We start from the raw sequence: 22,742 nt of genomic DNA on the forward strand, positions 1-22,742 counted from the left end.
AACAACAATGACACCACAACTATTGCCATTTAACCTGGAACTTTAGCCACATTTAATAATCATACTGTGGACATGTGCAAGTTTCTTCACATTACTCCATGAAGCATCACATTTTGGGTGCTCTGAATTTGATCCACACTTGAAGGTCTTATATTACACAAAGTCAACTCTGGTGAACGTGACCTCGTGTTAGAATGGCGTTACATCATCAAAAACATACCTGGAGTTGTGTTTTGTTTCATTCACATGTTTGAGTAATCCTCTATTATTAGTCTGTTTACATCCCGAAAGCTCAAAATGCTCTGTTCCACCTTGTGATGTCATAAATGGGGTGTGCAAAAATATCGAAATATTGATATATGCGATATCATTTATCAAAATACTACAACTTCTATTCTGCAACCACTCAACGTTATCTAGAAGAGTCTGTGCAGATTCATTCTCCGCTGTCCCTTCAGAACTCACCACTGTACCATGTATCACCAACTATCCTGGCTTAATCTGTCCTCCCCACGTCAACTTCACTGGTTATTATTTATTTTTAAATGTATTAATCTCAGTTATCCTGAATATCTTAAACAGTATTTAATTCCATTCAGATCCTCTTATAGTTTACGTCATGCAGATCAGATATTTTTTGTTGTCCCAAGAGTCAAAAAACAAATAGGAAAACACTCATTTAAATATAAAGCTCCTTCTGATTGGAACAATCTTCCCTCATCGATTCGAGCTTTAACTTCTGTCCCTTTATTTAAAAATGCTCTGGTTCAACATTTACATAACCCATGTCATTGTTTTTGATTATTTTGTTGAATTTTGTTGTTTATCTTGTTGTATCCTGTGATTATCTTTGAACTCTGTCTATTATTATTATTATTATTATTATTATTTTATTATTTATTTTTATTTTTTCTTTCAAATTTGTTTTATTATGTGTGAAACAGTCAAGCGTGAGTGAGTGTGACTGTGTGTGTGTGTGTGTTTGTGGTTGTGTTGATTTTGTTGTTCTGATGCTTATTTGAACTTATGTCTCCTACTGTCTGTCCTACTGTGTCTGTCTTTTGTTGTTGTATTTATGAGGAAAACGAGATGGTGACACATCTCAAGGGGCTTATCCTCCAAACAAATAAATTCAAATTCAAATATATTGTATCATCATTATAATGTAATGGTACAGTATCGACATCATTGGCATGAGTATGAGTATTTTCTGGTATATTTTACTAAATTATTTTGTTACAATGCTACAGTTTTGTTGCTTGTTCAGAGGAAGGAAATAAGTTTATGAATGACACATTTGACATTTCCACTGTTTTGATGAGTAATATGAATGTGTTTCATATGAAATTTGCACAAGAAGTGGTTTTAACAAAGAATTCTAGTATCACAGCCATCATTTAGCATTTTCTTTTTTTATTGAACCGTATCAAATAGTTTGTATCGAATCAAATTGAAGTGCACTGTATCGAGATCATGTATCATATCGTGGCCTATATATCGAGGTATCTGTAATTTCTTAATGATACCCAGCCCTACTCATGAACAGACAGTTTTCAAATTACCAGCTACCTTTTAGCTCAGCAGAGATTGTCAGTTCCAGGGTTGAAATGATCCAAATGATGGAGTTTAAAAACACAGTGGACCACTTGTACGTGTACTACCACAAGACTTCACAAGAACGATCAGAGAGTTTTCGAACTCAGCTTAAATGAGCAGTTTTCTTGATCTAAACATATGTAAATGAAACAAAACACAACTCCAGCTATGTTTGTGATGAGAAAACATTAAAACAGTTCAGAAAATAGCGTAAAATGGGTTCTTTAACCATCAAACTTCGTACATGTGCAAATTTCATCACATTAGTCCATGAAGCATCACATTAAGGGCGCTCTGAATTTGATCCACTCTTAATGGTCAGCGGTGAGTATAGCCATTAACATAAACTTATTACAGTAATGTGCACGATATTATTTGAAACTGAAACCAGAAATACATTAAACATGCAAAATCGACGCATAGAAACACCCCACACAGTTTAGAAATTGAACCTAAGACTTATGAAATGATTATCAATTTTATTTTTACACATATATACACATAATTTCACTTCAAACATGGCCTCCCTGCTATCTCAATCTCCCTCCTCTGTCACTTACTCAATAGGGTAGAGGAGCCAGTCTTCTTGGAGCCTCGCTTCACTTCTTAGCATCGTTATCAGCTCCCGCTCAGCCTGCTCTACCTCCTGCAGTCTTCCATCTCTTACTGTCATTTAAAACAATCTCTCTGGCGTCTGGCCTGTAAATTCACGGTAAAGCATTGTGATACTTTGTCTTTGACAGTTACACACTTTGTTAGCTTTGTGTTTATGGTAGGTAGTTTAGGTGAGAGGGCTGTAGTCGACCAAAGGAATTTTTACTCGACTAAAGACATGCCCGTAGCTTTCTTTGATTAACTGACAAGAAGGGGATGTGGTGCAGCGCTGGCAAAAAGCTATCTAAATTAAATTAAGTATCTTTAGGAAAAACAGTGAAGTGAATAGGCAGATTAAATTAAATTAAACTATCCAGTCATTCAAACTTAGAATGTCCTTAGAAAACTGATGGTACTAAAATTTCAAACTTAATTTCGACACTAAAAAAATTATTTGCAGTGACATCAAGCTAGGGGGGTTCTGCGTGCATCTCTATTGGTAGAATGTTCAGCGGTTACCATAGTGACACGATGCACACGTTAGCCAGTCAGATTAAGAGTTTCAGGATCCTGTGATCAGTATGAGTGCTCACGGTGCTGTTTAGGAGTTTGATTTCAACAAAAAAGTTGAGAGTGACTAAGGTTATGTTCAGACTGCAGCCTGAAGTGACCCAAATCTGATTTTTTCGCCCCTATGTGACCTGCATCTGATCTTTTAATGACAGTCAGAATGACACAGATCAGATTTTTTCAAATATGACCCAGACCACTTGGATATCTGCTCCTAAAACCGATAATGATACCGATCTTTTGACATGCGACTTCAGTCTGAACGGCCAGGTCGCATTCATCGCACCTACACGTCAGGCTCGGAGTCTCGTCAATGGAGGGAAATTCAGGTTATCGAGTTTATTAATATTTGATGTCATCTCTGTATTCAGGCCAAACTGGAGGGGTCTTATCGGTCTTATCGCAACCGGTAGGTTTTTGAAATGATTGCCAAAGAAATGTTCGAGTACGGCTCCAATGTCGACAAAAATAAAGTCTACGAGCCAAATACAAGGAGGCTGAAGACTCAAAAAAACAAAGGGGCTGTGGACGTGTAACCTGTCCATTTTATATAAGAACTGCACCGTATTTTGGGAAACAAGCCCAGTGTTTAGGCAACTTCCGTAAACACTGAGCACACTCGCTTTGTGTGACGTTGTTGTGTTCTCCAATGCACATGCGGGACACTTTTGGGGCGTTTAAAGTTCACACTGGAGATCACATACAAGTCACATTTAACTGGAAATGTGAATGACCTTGCTAAAAAATCATATTTCACAAAAAAATCCAAATTGAGCATTAAGCCCTGCAGTCTGACCATAGCCTAACTGAAAAACCACGAGTCAACTCACCCGTTGTAGTACGAGCTCCAGTTCCAAGTCAGTTTTTTATAGTCAAATTGTGTTTGAATTAAGCTCAGATTAATATCCAATAAGCCTTAGACAGAGCAGTGCTTACACTTAGCATCACACCTCCAGGGAAAGTTGATGATTACCTACAAAGTATCAATTAAAAGTACTAGGTAGACAAATGACATAAAAAGCTAATATATCATTGGTCTATAACTAAACAACTTAGAAGTACATCTTATTTCTTCTTGTATTTGAATGGGACGATGCACATAAATAAACATCTCACCTACTCACATAGAAAAGTACCCTCACAGTTCGCATGAAGAAGCACAGCGCAGAGTGAAAGCAGGTGCCGACCTCGTCCATTTTTCTTCCAGTGCCGCCAAGGCCACCTCCAGCAGCAGCGCCCGACCTGTGTGTGCGGCGCCGTAAAAGGTGTAGAATCACAGGGTCACCCCCCCCACCCCTCTCCTCCACCCCACCACCCCGTCCCCCGTCCCCCCGCGGGACACCTGCTCTTATGAGAGTCAACCGCACTGTGTCAGCTCGCACACAGAGGAGGCCTTGTCTCCGCCCAGGCTAATGCAAGGTTCACTTCGGCACGGTGGTGTTCAGGAGAGTGGACTGTGACGCATGCTGTTAGTACTGCATCGAAAATACACAGGTAGATGGAAATGTACCAGTAGAGTTTATTACATGTATTTAAAGAGGAGATTTTTCTACTCCCATAAGATCGGAGTTGTACACAATTAAAGTGCTCATATTACGCTACTTTCTGATCTGTGCTATAATGTTGTATTTTCATCCTCCTGAGTTGTGCTTTGTTTTGATCACATGCTTTACACACAAAGACTAATACAGGAAGTGCTCCACTATGTTTTTAAACTCCATACACCTCCACTAGAATCATTTTGATAAAGCCCAGTGTGACAGCGGAGTCTCTGTCATGGTAATTTTAACTGACTTCAACAAAGTGATGCAAATATATATGATGTATGGACATTTTTATTATATTTATAAAACCTTAAAAAAAAGTGAACATTGTGGGTCGGGGGCTTGGTGGTAGGTTGTGTGAGGTCAGGTGCACCACAGGATCAGTCACGCTGTAAAGCACAGACAGCGGGTAATTAGCAAGTCTTGAAAACCAAGAATGGATAAATGTGGAGTTACAAACTTACTGATGGTGGCGGGAGGCTCGGAGCAGCTGCGGTGGCGTCTTCCGGGTGGTATATGCCAAAAGCACTTCGCTTGGTTTACAAAAAATTATATTTTTATATTCTGAGAGAAATGGCAGGGATTTGTATAATTGGATGTTTATATTTTTACTGTGTATTATACGTGAATATTTATTTTAAGTTATGATTTATGTCTCATTGTAAAAGGGGTAGGACTAATTGGTCACCTGAATTGTTGGTAGTGGACAGCCAATGGAAAACTGTCGGCCCTTTTAAAAGTGGGACCAATTTTGTAGTCCAGGAATGTTGTTTGCTCTGTGTTATTGGAATAAAGCTGCCATGTAAAGAAATCATCCTGGGCTGTGGTTCTTACACTGATGCCTCCAAGAGCGCTTGGCCAGCCACACCCTGGAACTGACAATCTCGATTAAACAAAAGGAAGCAACCACTACATGACATCACAAGGTGGAGCAGAGCATTTTGAGCTTTAGAGATGTACTGTATCATAAAGGGTTACTCAGATGTGTGAATGAGGAAACAACATTCTCACGGGGCAACTTTGCAACTTCAGCTGTGACATTAATTACTTCCAATGTTATCGCTTATCACCAATTTTCTTTAGGAATATATCACACTTATGCATTTGTGAGTTGCTGTGAGTTAAAATTCAATGTTTATTCTTTCTGAAAACAAAAGGAAAAAAAAAAACACTTAAGACATTTACTGTTACCCATTTCAATAACATGCCTCCTGTAAAACAATGTGTATTTGTGCTCTTTGGTTAAATCACAATTTAAAACCATGATTTGTTTAGAACTACTCCAGTGTTTCCCTCTGCGAGCACCTCCCCATGTTAACATCATGCTAACCTCCTCTGCACACACTGAGGCCGGGCCACGGACGGCTCTTCTTGCAACATGATATAGTTTGATTGAATGCACCACGTCCAAATTGGATTCCCTCCCCCTCCTCCCCCTCCCCCCACAGCCTCGACGAGTCCTGATGACAGATAATCACATTAATCAAAGAGATGAAGCATTTGGATCCCACTCACAATTAGATTAGATTACAGAAATTGAACTATTTGAACAAAATGCAATATCAATTATCAGCAGGTCACAATAGTTGTGTCATGTTTTTGTAAGGGCTGGATGCGGGAAACAGCAATGTGAGAATTTGCTTTAATTCTGCTAAAACTTTTATTTTAATGGTGCACTGTGTAACTTTTCTGGGCGGGAGCCTTCACCTGCTTGTCTTCACTGAGATGTTTAGCTTGTATATCTCCATAGAGACATCACGTGACGCAATCAGACCAAGTTACAGTACAGATCTATGGAGAAGAAACCCCACTCATGGTAAGGGTGGACGTTTTTGGAAGATACTTTGGAGCAGTAAAAATGTCTGTAATTGACTAAATAATAGATAGATAAGTGTGATGCCATACTGTGGAACATTATGGGCAAAGCAGACGCTGTCACCTCGCTCTGATAATCCAATCAGAAAGCAGGATGAGCCTTTCATTCTTCATTCGAGTACTGAAACTATAGTTCCCTTATCTAAATCCTCAGGACTTTAACCACAGCACCTGCAACCCTGTCCATATTAAGGATGGACATGTTTAGTCGACTAATCGATAATTGATCATTAAGTATTTCATTGATCACATTCATGTTTAATCGACAAACCGAATGTAGCTTGTTGTGCTTATCATATCGTAATGAGACAAGGCTGCTGACAGCGCAAACACTGAAGTTGTGGCCTCAAAGTCTCACATTTGGGCTCTGGCACCTCCTTGGAGATCACTGTACCACTCCATGAGTGCGTTTACATGCACATCAGTATACCGGGTATGATCGGGTTTTTTGAGTATCCCAGTTTCGTCATAGTGCATGTGCATAGTGCATCACAACAGTAGCCAAAATAAATAAAGTGACCAGCATAAATAAAGTGAGTGAAATGACTAAATACATAAAGAGCTGCGCTAAACCTGCACACGTACAATCTTCACTGCACATGTATGATCTCTGAAAGCATGAAAAAATATTCCAGTGTTTTTTTCAGCCCTTATAGTTTATGCAAAATACTTTCTGTAAAACGTAAACAAATGTGTCAAAGCTGCATTAAACACATTATAATCTCAAATGGGCTGATGTGGCTCTATAGTAGTTATGGTTTATATGTTGTAAAATTTAGTTTATTTATGCAGATTAGTAATAGTAATAATAATGATGACAATTTGAATATAAAAACGTTAATGATTAATTGAATTCTGACGATCGATTAAGAAAATATAATCTAATGCCCATCCTGAGTTCATATACTGAGATATACTTGTGTCGTCTCTGCAGGGTTAGGCATTGACAATCCTGGTTCAGTTGTCATTGTAGTAGAAGTTTTTTTTTTCAAAATCACACTACATAGAGTTCCTTTAAGAGCACTATTGGTCCTTCAAAACTTTGTCAACAAAAACACACAGTTCCTTCAGCTGAAATGGAAAAGTATGCTGAAGTGAAACCGCTCTTAAAAGTATAATCTAATCATGTTCCTAAAGTAAACCTACATGGATCTCATTAGAACACTTGTTGTTTGACTGGACATGTAAATCGATGCTGACTGCTCGGGTCACTTATGAGGGCTTTTGAAAACAGCGTGTCTGCTGGTGCGTGGTCTGTGTGCTTACAGTGAGAGGAATGCAATAACGCTGCATTGTTTGTGTAGGATTTCTGCGCAGCCCCCGGAGACGACGCTTTGATTTGTCGGGGGCGGAGATCGGCATTTCTCCAGCGCGAACCCGAGCACGCCCCTCCAAACACCAATAACTCGCAAAACAGCTCCTGCCCTCAAGGAGCTCAACCACCGACCGCTTTGTTTTTCAATATTTGGAAATGGTACTTTTTCCTCTTTAAAACTAAATCTGGCAGTGGTATTGACTATTGGTACCCTTGGTAAATATGAACAAATATGGATCTTGACTTTATCTGATCTACTTTGTTGTATAAGTAGCTAAATAAACTTTGGATAGTTTGAAGTGCCACACGTTTTACTACTTGAATTGGTTTGTCTTAAGTGAACCATACTGGCCTGTTTGAGGGTCTGAAGCTGTTACCCGACCAGCCAGAACCACACGCTTTAACAAAACTTCAGAAAAACGAGTGGATTTGTCCCTGATTTCAGAGGGTGTTCATTTACAGGCGGCTTAAGAGAAAGATTGCTTACTATTGGTGTGCAAAAATATTGAAATATCAATATATTGTATTGTTTAATGTGATGATACAGTATCGATATCGTGGGCTGCTGAATCGACATATCGCTAAGAGCATTTTTTTGGTGCATTTTACTCATTTATGTTGTTATAGCGCTACAATTTTTTGCTTGTTTAGAAGAAGGAAACTCATTTATAGCTGGTTTCACTTCGTAGAAACCGTCTGACCTTGCAGCATTAGGATTCGTTCGCTCAATGGTAGGTGAGTACGTTTTTTAATGTAACCAGTCGCTGCTATTTGGTTGTGACGTATGTAATGCGCCGCTAACAGGGCAAACTGCTATATTAAGCTTTTCCCAAATCCCGTAGGAAGAAGGGCAATAGCGTCTTTCCCCTGGATGAAATTCACCAAACATTCTCATTATTCCGGCTTTAAATCCTCGATCTTCGGAATCGTTGACAGCACTGAATGTATGGCTCTTCGCTGATTGGCTGGTGCCTGAACTTGGACTTTTGGGGTTTTTGCGAACCATCTAGTGTATTTTGATTCCTGACCTAGTCACTGGAGAGAAATGAAATTGAGTGGAGGCATTATCATTTATGCAGCACATTTGACATTGTTTTGATGATTAAACTGGGCGTGTTTCATTTTCACTTTGCACAAGAAGTGGTTTAACAAAGACTTTTAGTAACACATCCACGATTTAGCCTTTATTTTCTATTGAACCATATCGAATTGATTTGAAATATATTGAATCGAAAGCTCACTGTATCATGATATGTATCGTATCGCGAACTATGTATTGTGGTATGGCAATTTCTTAATGATACCCAACCCTACTGCTTACATATAAAAAAGGAGAAAAATCAGTAACAGTGCGGATTTTCACATAATCAACAATCGAAGCACCAAACTACTTATTTCAGGTAAGATAAGTTACAAATTAGCGGCCGTGGTTGGATCATCTAAAATTTCGACTGAGGTTTCTCACGCTCTACTGTCTGGTTCTGGATTCAAACAGAATGTAGAAGGGACTGGGTGGTCAGGCAACCGAAGCGGGCCCTGGGAGTGGTACGTTTCAAAGCGGCCTGGCACACTTCTGCTCCCGGATCACTATTGCTCCAAAGACTGGTTTATACCCCGCTTTCAGTTGAGTGGGTCCTGATGCAGACCTGAACCATATGAGCTTCTGCAGAGCCGGGGGTCAGGGTGCATCGTGGGAATCCAGACCATTTCATTTTCATGGATTATTTGTTATTTATTTACTGTAACAATAAACATCATATTAGGCTCATATGCGGACATTTCTGTGCCAAACATTAGCTGTTCTGAGCTGCTTTTGATCCGTTGTCCGTATTGTCTTTGTGGCTTGACCAATCACAGCCCTGGCATGTGATGGAAATTCAACACAAACTTTTTGATTGGCTTAGATTTAACGCTGGAGGATGAACCAGCCTTAACCCCAAACCTTGAGAAATCCTGAATTACCGCGCTGTTTACCATATTATTAGTCAAATTTCCAAAAAGTTACCTACATTACGACACATTTCTCCGGTACACAACACAGTGCAGTATGGCTTTTTCCATAGAGCCATCTCTCCATAGTTAATTAGGTGTCAGCCGCAGCACTCGCAGGTAATTTAACCTTCATCAGGCTGTATCACATGAGGAGATAATTTAAGGGAATTATTCATGGCATATTTTAGAGGGACATGAAAAAAGCTTTACTTACACATTCTGAGCTTAAGTGAACATGAATGAGAGGAATGCACAATTCAAAAGCTCAGAAGGAGCCAGGCATTTTAGAGACAGTGCCCGTCTGCAGTGTAGGAGTCTATCCAAGAGTCTAGGATTTGGGGCGGCACAAGAAGCCGTTCAATATCTATGTGTAATAATAATGGCGATGTCTTCTTATTTTTGTGAAGGGAATTTAAAAGGTGCACTGTGAAGGGTTCGTCACTTGCTTACAGTTGTGCTTTCATTGTTGCACACAATAAAATAAAATTAACTTTGTAATCACAATAAGACAAAGAAGAAGCAAGCCTCCACATGGTAAGAATTTATGTTTTTTAAGGTATTTTTGAGCTATAAAACACCTGTAACTGGATCCTCATAGTGCATTAGGGTTGTCAATTATACCTCATACCCAGATAAGTACTTTTAAAACCAGACACGCATTCAAACATGTACAGATACAGAATGAATAAAGTAAATAAATAAACGGACAAATAGCTGAAATGATCATTCACTAAACACCAACATTTTTGGAGGCTGAAACTTCCACTTTCAAGGTTAATTTTTAACACAGAACCTGGTAACATTCAATCAGCTGACCCAACAAAGTCAACAGTTGAGTCACTACAGTACAGTGAATCGTCTACCCCCTTATTCTTTAGAACTTCTCACATCTCAAATCTTAAACTGAACTTAGTTCCTTCTTTGTTGCTTTAACTTCATTATTATTCATTTCCTTTTTTGAACTTCCTCATGGCTCGCTATCTTAATACATTAACCTCACCATCATTCTCTGCCCTTTCTCTGTTTCTGACATTAATTTAGTCCTTCAGATTTTCATAATAGTATTTCCTAATTACATTTTTTTTTAAATCCACAATTTGTTTACTTAAATTATGCCTTTAGTTGGAAGACAAGAGGCTCACAGTCTCTGGCGGAAACTGTTGATTCAAAGTGGCACAGTATGTGTCATCATTGGTTTTTCCCATCAGCTATGAGTAAGACTCAGGAGAGGGCTGCTGTGCATACAAAGTAACCAACCAGGACAATGTTCAGTTTAAAGGCACAGCATGTCACTGCCTGGAAGTGGCATGTCACCTGCATCATTTCATGGAAAGAGAAAGTTAAAACCATACATTCTCTTGGGGGATGGACATGTTTTATCTCATAGTCAAAGGAACATTTTCATGGAGACAAGCAGCAGGAGGGATTCCTCCAGGCCAAATAAGAGTAAGGTTTGTGGAGATGCAAGCCAGCTGACAGATTTCCTAATATCCAAAAAAATAATAATAAAAAAACAAAAACATGCTGTTATTTTAGTCAACTTTTTTGGCACTCTATAGCATTAAACCCTTTGTAACTCAGTGGCTGTAAGAGAACATGGAAAGCCTTGCAAATGTTGGGCACCAGCACATTGACACGTAATCATGAAGATCAAACATGCAGTAAAGAGCAATTACAAAAGGCTGATGTGATCAGAATCAGCTCCCAATGATCAATACACACCAGGCTCCTGTTTATCAATCTGCCACTCGACTAACTGGGCAAATCACTAAAGTCGATGACACTTTCTGAATGCAGTCTCAGCCAACACTACACTTACAATGGGTTGTGCTGTCTATAATCTGTTTTTATGAATAACATTTTATTGTTATCAGCACAAGAGGTGTCAGGTTTTCTTTGTTTATATGAGAGAATGCTATCATGAGTTTCAGTGGACATGATTATGGAGAAAGCTGTTGGTGACCTTATACTCTGGCCTTCAGTGATTAAAAGGTGTAAGATAAGAAGATAAGCACAATGTTTTCATTCTAATTTTGATAAGTTAAGATAATTTTCATAATAATTTTAGAATGTAATGCAACGGAGTCTCTTGGTTGCTACACCTTGTGCAGTTTTGACATGGAATTAAACTAGGATTTAGGCAATTAATGGAGAGATTGTGAATGAGTCATATTTAACTATCAATGATATAACTGGGGGTTTTGAATAGACAGGTCCACAGTCAGTCCTCTATCAGTAAAAGAGGTTTGGAACAGACTGAAGACTTTGGAGGAAGAAACTGATTTATTTTTGGGGGTTAAATGAAACAGATTATATTGTAAGACTGTACTGTTTATGATCATGAAATCACTACTAACAACAATTATAATTTAGAAAAATGTTAAAATCGAGATTGATCAATATGAGGGAAAAAAAAGATTCATTTTTTTCCTATATCGCTCAGCCCTAACTAAAACTTGAACTTATAAAGTACTGGCATTGCATGATTGTGCATTTATTGACCATAAACTAAAAATTCTTTTACATTTCTGTTTTATTATTATTATAATTGAAAGGAAACAATGACTCATTTTATGTCTTTTCACTTACACAACAGTTATAAAAAATAAAAAAAAAACCTTATAGTCCCTTGGTTGATATGCTGTAGGCCAATTCAAAGTAAATCAAATAATAATAATTTAATTCCTAATTCAATTACCGGGTGCGCTATTCCCTTATTGATAAAAACAATGGCTAATCCGCCAGAACGAACCAGAACGCAACAATTACGCACGAATTTTGTAATGCCTCTCCATTTGGGACCTGTGCTTTCCTCGTGTGCCCGTCCCAGCAGTGCCACTCGGGTGAAATTGGCGCTGTGACCGGTAGGGAGAGACAGTGAGAGGGGCGGTTTATAGTGGCGGTGGCCGAGGCTCGTTTTGTTTTTGTATAGGACTAGATGGGAGGGAGCAAGAGCCGAGGCAGCCTCAGTACCAAGCAGTGCTCCGCTTCTCCACTACGCACTGGATAAACAGAGGAGGAGAGGCTGCTACATGCTGCCGCCACTGCTGCCTTTGTCGTAGACGGATATCTCTCCAAGCCGCGGTCACCAGACGCAGCGCCAAACGGATATTTTCTTTCTTTTTTTCTTTCTTTTTTGTTTTTTGGCACCGCTGCGTGGGACTACGGAACACGGGAGACAATGTACTCACAACACGAGGGCAGCGGACTGTTCCTTCTGCTGGCTGTGTTGGCAGGACTGCAGGTAACGCGATCGGCGTCTCAGCAAAACGGGAGTTTACACCGGGACAGTTCAGTTACGCGCAATTCTTACCGCTTTTTACCTCGCCGTGGTGTTTAAACGTTTCCAAGCCGCGGACGTCCTCACAAGCCCTTAACATGTGCGTGTAGTTAGCGGGGAGAAAATGCTTAACATACGTCTGTCTCCCGCAAATTTGCCCGAGAAGAAGTAGTAGTACCTCGCGTGTTGGTTTAATCCGGGGAGCCAACGGTTCCTTTGCGTGCGCACGACACGCTTTTTAAACTGTCTCATTTGAAATTACCCACTTGCTTGCGCATCATGTAATTGTAACCGGAGGTGGACTGCGAGTTCGTGCACCGGCTCGGATCAGTATTGTCTGGGAAGTTAAAGAGGCACCGGCATGCATTAACCCAGTTTCGACTCGGTTATATTTAGTTTAGGTTTTAATATTTATGTAGATGGCTGCAGCGTGTCTGTGTGCGTTTCCCTTGGCGAGTTAATTGCTTTTTCTGGTTAAAAAGCTATAATGGGGTCTGAAAAAAATGTGGCTTTTGGGTAAATGTAGTTGAAATTAATCATTCATCAAGTAGAGACCATTTCTGAAAGCAATGCAGAATTTTGCCTGTACTAAGCTTTATGTAAATTCCCTTAACATCCCTGCATTTGTAGTTAGTCAAAAACTGTAATATTCTAACATTCTATGGGACCATATACTTGGACTCCCGACATGCTTGTGTTGTTTGCACTCAAATTCACTGCGCTCCTCCCCCTCGCCAAGCATTTTCCATTAAAATTTTCTCTGATTCGGATTGGCAAGTCTCTCTGCTATGCCACAATGGGCTTTTTCAGACACAGAAATATTTTCCATGTTTCATTCTACTTAATAAAATTAAAAAATCAGTCTGGGGTTAGCGTTCCGGTGGCCAAATCAATGCCATGGGCTGTTTGATAGATGTTTATAGTCACGCATGGACACCAAAGCATTTCATTCAGTCATGCTTTCTGACTTTTTTGTTAATTTATGCCAGCTCAAGACACAAGTCCAACTGTTGCCTGCAAGTTTTATGTCCTTAACCACAAAGTAAGCCTTGTTAGGGCATTATCATCTGAACAGCGTGTCTAATCTTAGCAAAAACAACATCTGAAACAGCCTTGAAGCCATATTTGTACATTTATAAGTTTTGTGTCTTCTGTCTTAGAGCAGTTACTCAAAGATATTGACTTTGAATGGCCCGGCGCTTTGCTTTAAAGACACACTATGTAACTTTTCTCTTGTGCAGTCCACGACTCACTTCTCTCCATGAATATAGCACTGATCTTTCACAGTGTGGGATTAAACTTATTTATCTCCATGGACACAAGCAGGTTAAGTTACAGGTCAGATCTGTAGAGAAGTGACCCCATTTACAGTAAGAATATCTGCATTTTTGAGCAATAAGACACCCGTAATTGAATAGTTGCAGGGTTTAAGTTTAACGCAGTATTGTGGAACATCTCCGTGGACTCCGGCAAGCGGCAGACCCTTGACCAGAAAAGTTATGCAGAGCTCCTTTAAACGTGGAATGTTTGTCCAACGCAGCCGGTAGATCAGAGAGTTAGAACTAAACTCATCACCCTCAGCCCTTCGCCTGGGCCCCCTTCAGTTGGGTGTACAAATGGTTCTTGTTCTTGCCTAGCCATGCTTTTTGGCTAATGCTTAACCCTTTTGGCCTCATTACTCTAATTGCGGTGCGCGCTATAAAAACAACAGATGCTTTTGTGTGAACGTGGTAGGGGCCAGGGGAACGTGACCAGGACTTTTAGGTAGCATTTCTTGAATTGTGATTTGTGGTTTGTACTGGATTTTTACAGGTTTATAAAGTGAATTTTATGTTTTCTTGTTGTTCAAGGTTATTCCTCACTTGGCTTAAATGCATACTGTGACGAGTGTTTAGAGCTTTTCACATCAACGCTTTACAGTCGTGGCAAAACTCCAGACTGGTCTCTACTGACACAACAACAAGCATGCCCTGATTATCAGACATTAGAACGCTTTACACGCAGCAGAGTTATTTTGACCTCTAGAGCCGTTCATACAGTATATCTGTACGAGGACAAGACGAACTCAAATGCATGGAAAAAGTCTGGTACGGGACCTTTAATATTATGCTCCTGTTTCTGTCTTTCTCTCACAGACTGCAGCAGAGGGCACCCCCACATGCAAACCAGGCTTCTCGCAAGATGTGTACAACGTAGCGGTGCCCGGTGTGACGAAGGAGGGACAGCCCCTTTTTAACGGTGAGTAGTGAAATTTAACTTTCGTTGTTGGGTGCCGTTTTCGCCTCCCTGCTTGTCCGTTGTGCCGTGTGTGTGTCTGAGGGGTTAACGCGATGTTTGTTTTTACATCCGGAGGAGAATCAGAACAAGCTTTGACGTACTTTCCTGTAATAACTGTCCTGAACTTAAAGGTGCTTTTCTGTGCCACTTGCTGTTATTTCTACACATCGCTCAAGCCCGTACAGACTTTGTGATTTAACTGTTTTTGCTATTGGCGCATCTACAGTTTAATTTTCCTTGCACACTTTTGGCATTGAAGCTAATTATGCATACATATTACTACCATTAAACACTGAATGCCTTGTGCTGGCCTTGTGTACTTATGATATCCAATTATTGTGCGACCGTCTCTTGTTAATTAACTATGTTTTGATCCAGGAAATATATGGTACATTGTTGCAGTCTCTACTTAAATGAATGAGCTTGTATTTTCAGATTTCTGTCCATGTTTGATAAGAAATTTGCAGTTTGTATTAGGGATGTAACAATATCCAAATGTCTCTATGCGTTATTTTCATTGTACAGTATTTATTTTGATATTTTGTGGAGGCTAAAAAAATGGGAATATGCTTTTTAAAATGCCTTGAGAAGCTTTTGGCACTGTTATAACTAGGGATGTAACAATATCCAAATCTCTTGGTACGATATTATCACAATATACGATACGATAGTACGATATTTATTGCGAAAGAGAGTGATTTAATTGTAGACAGGACACTTTTTTGCTTTTAAAATATAAGATTTTGGTGTAAATTATTACTGTCATAATCCCAAGAATTCAAGTAAATGAATCATGGGATATGTAGTTCCAGATGTTTATTAGCGATTGCTGCAGTAAAAAAAAACGCATTTAAGTAAAGAAACATGTCATTTGATATATTGAAACAGCTCATGGTATTATTGTGAGACTTTTGACAATAAATTATCACGATATTTCAGTTATTGTTACATCCTTAGTTATAATACGAATACTTAAAATTTAAAAGTGCTTAAAAAAAAAAAAATTCTCATGTAGTCTGGACCAATGATCATGGTTTATGTAGTTTTTTCTCTTTTTTTTTTTTTTTTTTTTAGCAATTGCTCCACCAAAACAATAAATATAAGCAAAGAGACGATACATTGTGATGGCAGATGATATTATTGTGAGACTTTTGACGAAGCGATATCACGATATTTCGGTTATTGTTACATCTCTAGTTTGCGTAGCACCAACTTTCTCGTCAGAAAACTTTTTGGCGTTCTGATGAATCTATGTTTAAATCGCTGGCGTGACCGATCACACTTTTAGACGGTCGTCACCAAAACCGACCTAAGTTTACAATGCATCACCGGCTTGTCGTTAAAGAGGTGAGGGAGAGGAGGAGGCAGGTTGGGACCAGAAAACACTTCGCACTTGAGTTCGATTTCACAGTCTGTGCCTAAAAGTTGCACGCTGCCATTGGTGTGAGTCAGGGGAGGAGGGGGGTGTGAGGGAAGAGGAGGAGGACGAGGAGGAGGAGGAGGGAGGGGGTCGGGCATTGACGGGAAGCAAAGGGGGTCAAAGTAAAGAGGAGATTGATGGATGTAGCTTTCCTTCAGTAGTTTTACCTTGTTTGGTGTTTTTTTTTTTTAGGAAAGTTCAAATAGACCAAGGCGCTGCTGGAATACCCACTATTTTCTATGCTGTATTGTTAGGCTGTAGAGTTGGAGAAAAAAGATATTTGTTGATTTGTTGAGGGATTAGAAAAATTTATATGGACTGAGTTAAATGGAGTGATTGGAGTGACTGTTTTCGTCTTACTTTTTCACATAATCCTCAGTTTCTTCGTTCTTTATTTGCATAGTTTTTATTGAGTGAACCCCCGTGGGCTTGTGATTATGTAGGTCAGAGCTACTTATGTACATGATTGGAAAGTTTTGTGTATATAGGTGCTACTTCAAGGTGTGTTACTGATGTTCCTGGGAGAAAAACGCATTTTGAGAAAACAACTATTGAAGTTACAATGTCCCATATAAACCCATTGATGCAAGTGGATGCAAGAGTAAAACATCTTTAGGTGGAGATTGGAAAATGTTTGGAGATGAAAGCTTATATGTTGAGAAAGTAAATGGTCCAAAAACGACATAAATTGAAAAATAAAAAAGTTTTGCCTTTAGTGTCTTGCCTCAAAGATGCATTCTGTAACTTGTCCGGTGTAGGCTCCGTCGCCTGCTTGTCTCCATGGAGAATGTTCCACAGTATTAGCCACCAGCATTAACCTAGTGCTTCCGCTCAATTTCATTTCTCTCCAGTAACTCTGTCAGGAATCGGAATACACTAGATGGTTTGCAAGAACCCCGGGCAATCAGTGAAGAGCTGTGAAGCCATGACGTCAAACTCAAGCGCCTGTCTGGGTCCCTTTTGTGGTACAACACAACAGTAAACAAAGCGGTCGAGATGGATGTAGACGAAGCCATACATTCTGTGTTGGCAACGATTCCCGGGATCGAGGATTTAAAGCTGGAACAAAGAGAATGTTTGGTGAATTTTATCAAGGGGATTGCCCTTTGCCCTTCTTCCTACGGGATTTGCTGCATTACATACGTCACGACCAAATAGCAGCGATTGGTTAAATAAAAAGCGAACGAATCCTAATGCTGCGAGGTCAGACGGTTTCCACAAAGTGAAACTGGTTGATGAATCAAGCTACTACAGTATAGCCATGAACTTAAAAATGGCAGGTTAGATTTGTTGAGAGATGACCCCACTTTCAGTAAGAATGGCTGTTTATGAAAAGATATGTTTGAGCAATAATCTGTACATCTGTAGTTGAATAGTTGAAAATAGTTGAAAAGGTCACGGACCCTCTCCAGTTACAGTGCACCTTTTTAAAATTGTTAATTATTATCTTCGCTGAGTCAACATTATACCGGTAAACTTTTTCAGCCCTACCCAGTAATGATAAGGTGCTGACTAAACACTGGAACTTTGTGTAGCTTTCACTTCTTTTACCTAGTGCTTGTTTGATCCTGCAGGTAATGATGGCTTCTCCTTGGTTGCCTTGTGGATGAGCCGTGACAGGGGAGGGGTTGGGTGGGTAGGGGGGCTGGGTTTCCTTTTGTTACACCCCCCACTCCCCCCTTTCTTTTTTCTCCTTCTTTTCTCTCCTCCCCTCCCCCGATGCCGTCTCTATAGAGATTTCCTTGACAGTGGGGCACTACTCCTGCGTCATTGTAATGCAAGGGATGTTAATGAAACCGCATTCTTTATTCCTCAAGACTCCTGTGGTATGTTTTAAAATACAAAAGCCCCCGGTGTGGAGTGGGGCTAAGGCTATTCCCTCTCCGCTGTTCTGGTGTGAAATGCGTGTTTTTGAGTGGAAATTGGAATTTGTGTGACCCCTTTAGCCACATGCAGGTTAATGCCTAATGGTTTCTTGCATTACATTAGCTTAGGTTTGCCCCCCCAGTGATCAGAAATAATTAATGAAGTTTTGTTATTTAAACCTGCCTGACCTACGGGGCAAAACTTAAGCTAATGGGAGTAGGTCACTGCTTTGTTTGACAAAGACAGATGACATAGTGTTATGCCCCAAATTACACATGACATAGAGTTGTAACACTCTTATGGCAATACTTCATAACTTTCTCTGCATGTCACCTGCATGAGTCCATGGAAATGCAAAGCTGTAAAAACTATACTTCAAAACATTCCCCATGGAGTTAAGTTGTGCCATACTGTGGAAGATTATAGCCAAAGGAACAAGCTGGAAGAGGCTGTCCTCCAGGCCAAATTAGAGGCAGGTTTGTAGAAATACAAGCCCGCTTACAGTGCAATACACAAAAACATGAAAAAAACAAACTGCTTTTATTTTAGTCTATTTTTTAACTTTCATTGTATTTTTGCTGAATTAGTTGTTCTCGGTGAATCAACTAGGAGTACTATTGGAGTTTGAAAGTAAACTGTTTGTACATCACCGTAATACAATATGCACATTGTGAAAAGTGTCTGTTACCGTCCCCAGCAGATCACGTTTAGTATGTGTGTTAGTTCGCTTAGACGTATCACATTGCCTGACCCCCTCTAAACAAGGACTGCAGTAAAGATGAGTCCGTTAAATATCAATGTCAACCCACCCTCCAATCCCAAACCCTGTTCTTTGTCACCCAGGTAACACTACACATCCTGGATGGAACAGTAAAACCTGGAAATGGAGCCACTTCGCATGTAAATGGCCGACATTGTATGCAGCAAATTGAAGACATCCTGTGGATTTGATGATGGCAATTGAGGGGACTTGCCTGGTTAACAGAGCTGATTGTTTGCGAGATTTAATCACGTTCCTCGGGGCATGACTAGGCTTTAGCTTGGAGCTAGCCAAGTGATGCCTCGGTAGCTTTGAAAAGAATAGCGACAACTGTTGACGGTGAAACACAGAACTCCCTTTGACTTTCCTCTGTTGTTTAGCAAAGACAAAAACATGTCAAGAGCGTAGCCTGTAGTTACAAGAATCATTAAATGGTACAATTAGTTGAAGATTTCTTTCAACTTTACTACACTGAAAAGGTCAACTTCACAGAATTTCTTTTTGGGCACACTAAACCTCTGTATCTCCATGGAGACAAGAAGGTGACGCAGGTCGATAGCGAGGCAAGCCTGCTTTTTAATGTGTTTTTAACAATGGAAACACAAAAATCCATGCAACTGAGTACATTCTGCTGATAGGTTTTCATGCCATACTGTGGGACATTCCAGACAAAGCAATAACATCCAACATTATAGCGTTGTTAATACATGTACACTCCATCTAAGTTTATAATTGCCAACAGTGATCTTATAGTGATGTCTTACTAATAATCCTGCCCATGTATGGCTTTTCACATATTCTTTGACTCGTCATGTAGAAGTGAAGCATTTGAATTGACCCAGCGAGCCTTTGAGTGTACCCCACCATTGTAACCTTGTCCTATTGTTACTATATGCTCAATTCCTCAAAGGTTACCTACCATTGTATGTACAGAACCCTCAAGACCTTATTATAAAACCTCCAACCTAGCACATTTCAGACCGAATAAAACTGGTTTCCATAGTCCCCATCTTACCTTGCATTCTTGTAATTTAATAGCTTGATGGAAGGACTTGTTTTTACTAAGTTGCATTTAATTTCAGTTTGTCTGCGGGTGGTTTGCCCCTGGGTTTCTAATAGAATCGTGCTGGCTTCAGAGAGCTGACACACATTTGCACTGTAGTATTCTTTCCTTTTTTTTTTTCCACATGAGGTCTTAAAAAGCACGGGTTGCGCTGTGCGAGCCGGTCGGAACATTATTCAGCAGAGGTTTCCCTTCCCAAAAGTGGGTTAATGAGAAGCCCAACGGCCTAATTGAGCTTAATACACACTCTTATGCCATCTCTACCCCAAACCATTCATCCATTTTTGTTTTTTTTCCGCCTCCTACACCCCGCAGTTTGTTTTTTTTAACTTTGCCTTTTTCATTTACGCTAGCAAAGGGAGTGTGTTTATAGCCTGCTTCAGCCTCGGTGAGATCACAAGCTTTAAAAGTGCGCATGTCAAGATGGTCTGAGCTGGCGGCGCACATGGGGGGTGGGTTTCCAGTCGACTAGCTCCGTAATATGATTGGAACAATTAATGTCAGCGATGAGAACATGAATTGGAGAAAAAGCTCTAAGGCTAAATGTATCTTGTTGATCTAACATTAGGGGGTAATCTCATCTCTTTGCTATGTTAGTACAAGCCAGCCTTCCATTTCCAACCAATTGGCAATTTCAACAACAACTTTGACTTTCTGGCTTAAAGGTGCACTGCGTAACTTTTCACGTAATTGCTTTGCCTGTAATGTTCCACAATATGCTGTTTAACTTACAAAAGATGCATTTATTTGATTATGGGTGTTTTTATTGCTCAAAAACACACATTCTTACTGTGAATGGGGTCACTGTTAACAAATCTCACCTATAAATTTGCTGCTTGTTTCTATGGAGATTGAAAAGTTTAATGCCATACTTCGGAATATCAGAGGTAAGGCAATAACATGTCCACGGAGACATGTAAGTGGCGGCCCCTCTACCAGGAAAGTAACGCAACACATCTTTAAGTGGAGCCGTTGTTTTTGGTTCTCCGCGCTACATTGAGATTCTGATGGCCCCTGGTACAGCTGGGGCCACTCTGGTATTTTTAAGGGGCCCCACTGTTTGGCGAGACCTGACCCTGCTCGACCCTCTCATGTAACCCGGGCCAAGTGCTGGTACTCCGAGCCTCTTTCCTGCTCCAGAATTGGGGGCAAAGTAAGAGGTGAAGAGGGGGTTTCCTGGTGTGGTTGGAAGGGGTCCTGACTTGTCACCAGGGGGGCTACAGATGTACAGCGTATGGCAACTTGACCTGCATGGCAAATTTGATAGATTGTTGGAAAGACAGATCCGGGCTTGGAAGTGGAAAAAACGATAAATAACTAGATTCATGGTAGATTTATGCTGGTTAAGACGGGTTGGAAATGTGTGGGTAGAATTTGGAGTTTCATTATGAAGTGAATAGTTGGATCAGTTTGGTGCAGTTAAAATTCCATTGACAAAAAGATTCCTTTTTACTTAGAACTGAAATGTGCCCAGCTATTTCCTGGTTTTAGAAAAGATTTAACTGGAAATTCATCTTAGAATCACTTATAATAATATTTAGCCAATGTCAGCCCAACAGAAAGGTGTTAAAGCCTGTATTTAAATGTATTATCTGAGGTTAAAAATGATCAACTAAAGTGCAGATATTTCACATATTTTACTCCAATATTACATATATCTACAATACACTACCAGTCAAAAGTTTGGACACATGCTCCCCTTTTAAATACATACAGAAGACATCAAATATATGAAGCAAGAGATATGGAATTATGTACTAAAGGAAAAAAATACAGTTGAATAACTCTACTAAATAGTTTTTGACACAACAAACGATGAGTACTTTGAGGCTCTGATTATAAAATAGTAAAAAAACATAATACAGCTTACTTCAAGTATTTGATATTTTCTGTATGTATCTAAAATGAAGAAAGTAAAGTTAGGGCTGCTCGATTATGGAGGAAAAAAAAATCATTAACGCGATTATTTTGGTCAATATTGAAATCATTACTGAAACGATTATTTTTTAGTTACATGATGCATTTATTTAGCATTTCGCTCTCTCTCTCAAAAACAAACAAACAAAACAACACATTGACAATAAATATAGGCTACAAATATGTACCTTAGAGCAGTTTTGCAATGTATAAAATTTATAAAATATACTTACTGAACGTGAAATGAGGCATAGAAAAACATAAATGTATCCAAAATAAACTATATATCCAGCTGTTCTACAATCTCTATACTTAAAAAAATAAGTAAATGTACTTAATTATATAAAAATATCCCAAACTAAAATCAACTCAACTCTATTAGATGAGTTTGGATATAATAATTAATTGCACAGTCTTAAGTAAAAACTGAATAAGAGGGCGTGTCCAAACTTTTGACTGGTAGCATATTTTGATCATCTCCCCACCACTCCATTCCACATTATAATTTTAATTCAATAGTTGCATTGTAGGATCTCACTAGATGTTACACGCTTCAATGTAAACCTGCCCAGTGTTTGTGCTGTAACTCAAAGCAGTGACAGAAGAGAGCTCTGGCTGTGGATAGAAAAAAAAAAATCTGTCCTTTGTCGGGATCTTTTGAGGTGCATGAGGT

General features: G+C 39.6%; 1 protein-coding gene across 1 annotated transcript in view; it reads left to right on the forward strand.

The window, feature by feature from the left end:
• Positions 1-12,413: 12,413 nt before the first annotated feature.
• cdh2 (cadherin 2, type 1, N-cadherin (neuronal)) overlaps positions 12,414-22,742 on the forward strand; it is a 114,318-nt gene continuing 103,989 nt past the window's right edge. The window contains exons 1-2 of the mRNA XM_055151715.1: positions 12,414-12,730; positions 14,902-15,004. Of these exons, the coding sequence (XP_055007690.1) occupies positions 12,668-12,730; positions 14,902-15,004 (166 nt within the window). The 5' untranslated portion in view covers positions 12,414-12,667. The remainder of the gene's footprint in view (positions 12,731-14,901; positions 15,005-22,742) is intronic.

Source organism: Boleophthalmus pectinirostris, unplaced genomic scaffold (assembly GCF_026225935.1).
Source record: "Boleophthalmus pectinirostris isolate CB_2022bp ecotype Guang Dong unplaced genomic scaffold, ASM2622593v1 HiC_scaffold_16, whole genome shotgun sequence".
Classification (NCBI taxonomy): Eukaryota; Metazoa; Chordata; class Actinopteri; order Gobiiformes; family Gobiidae; genus Boleophthalmus; species Boleophthalmus pectinirostris.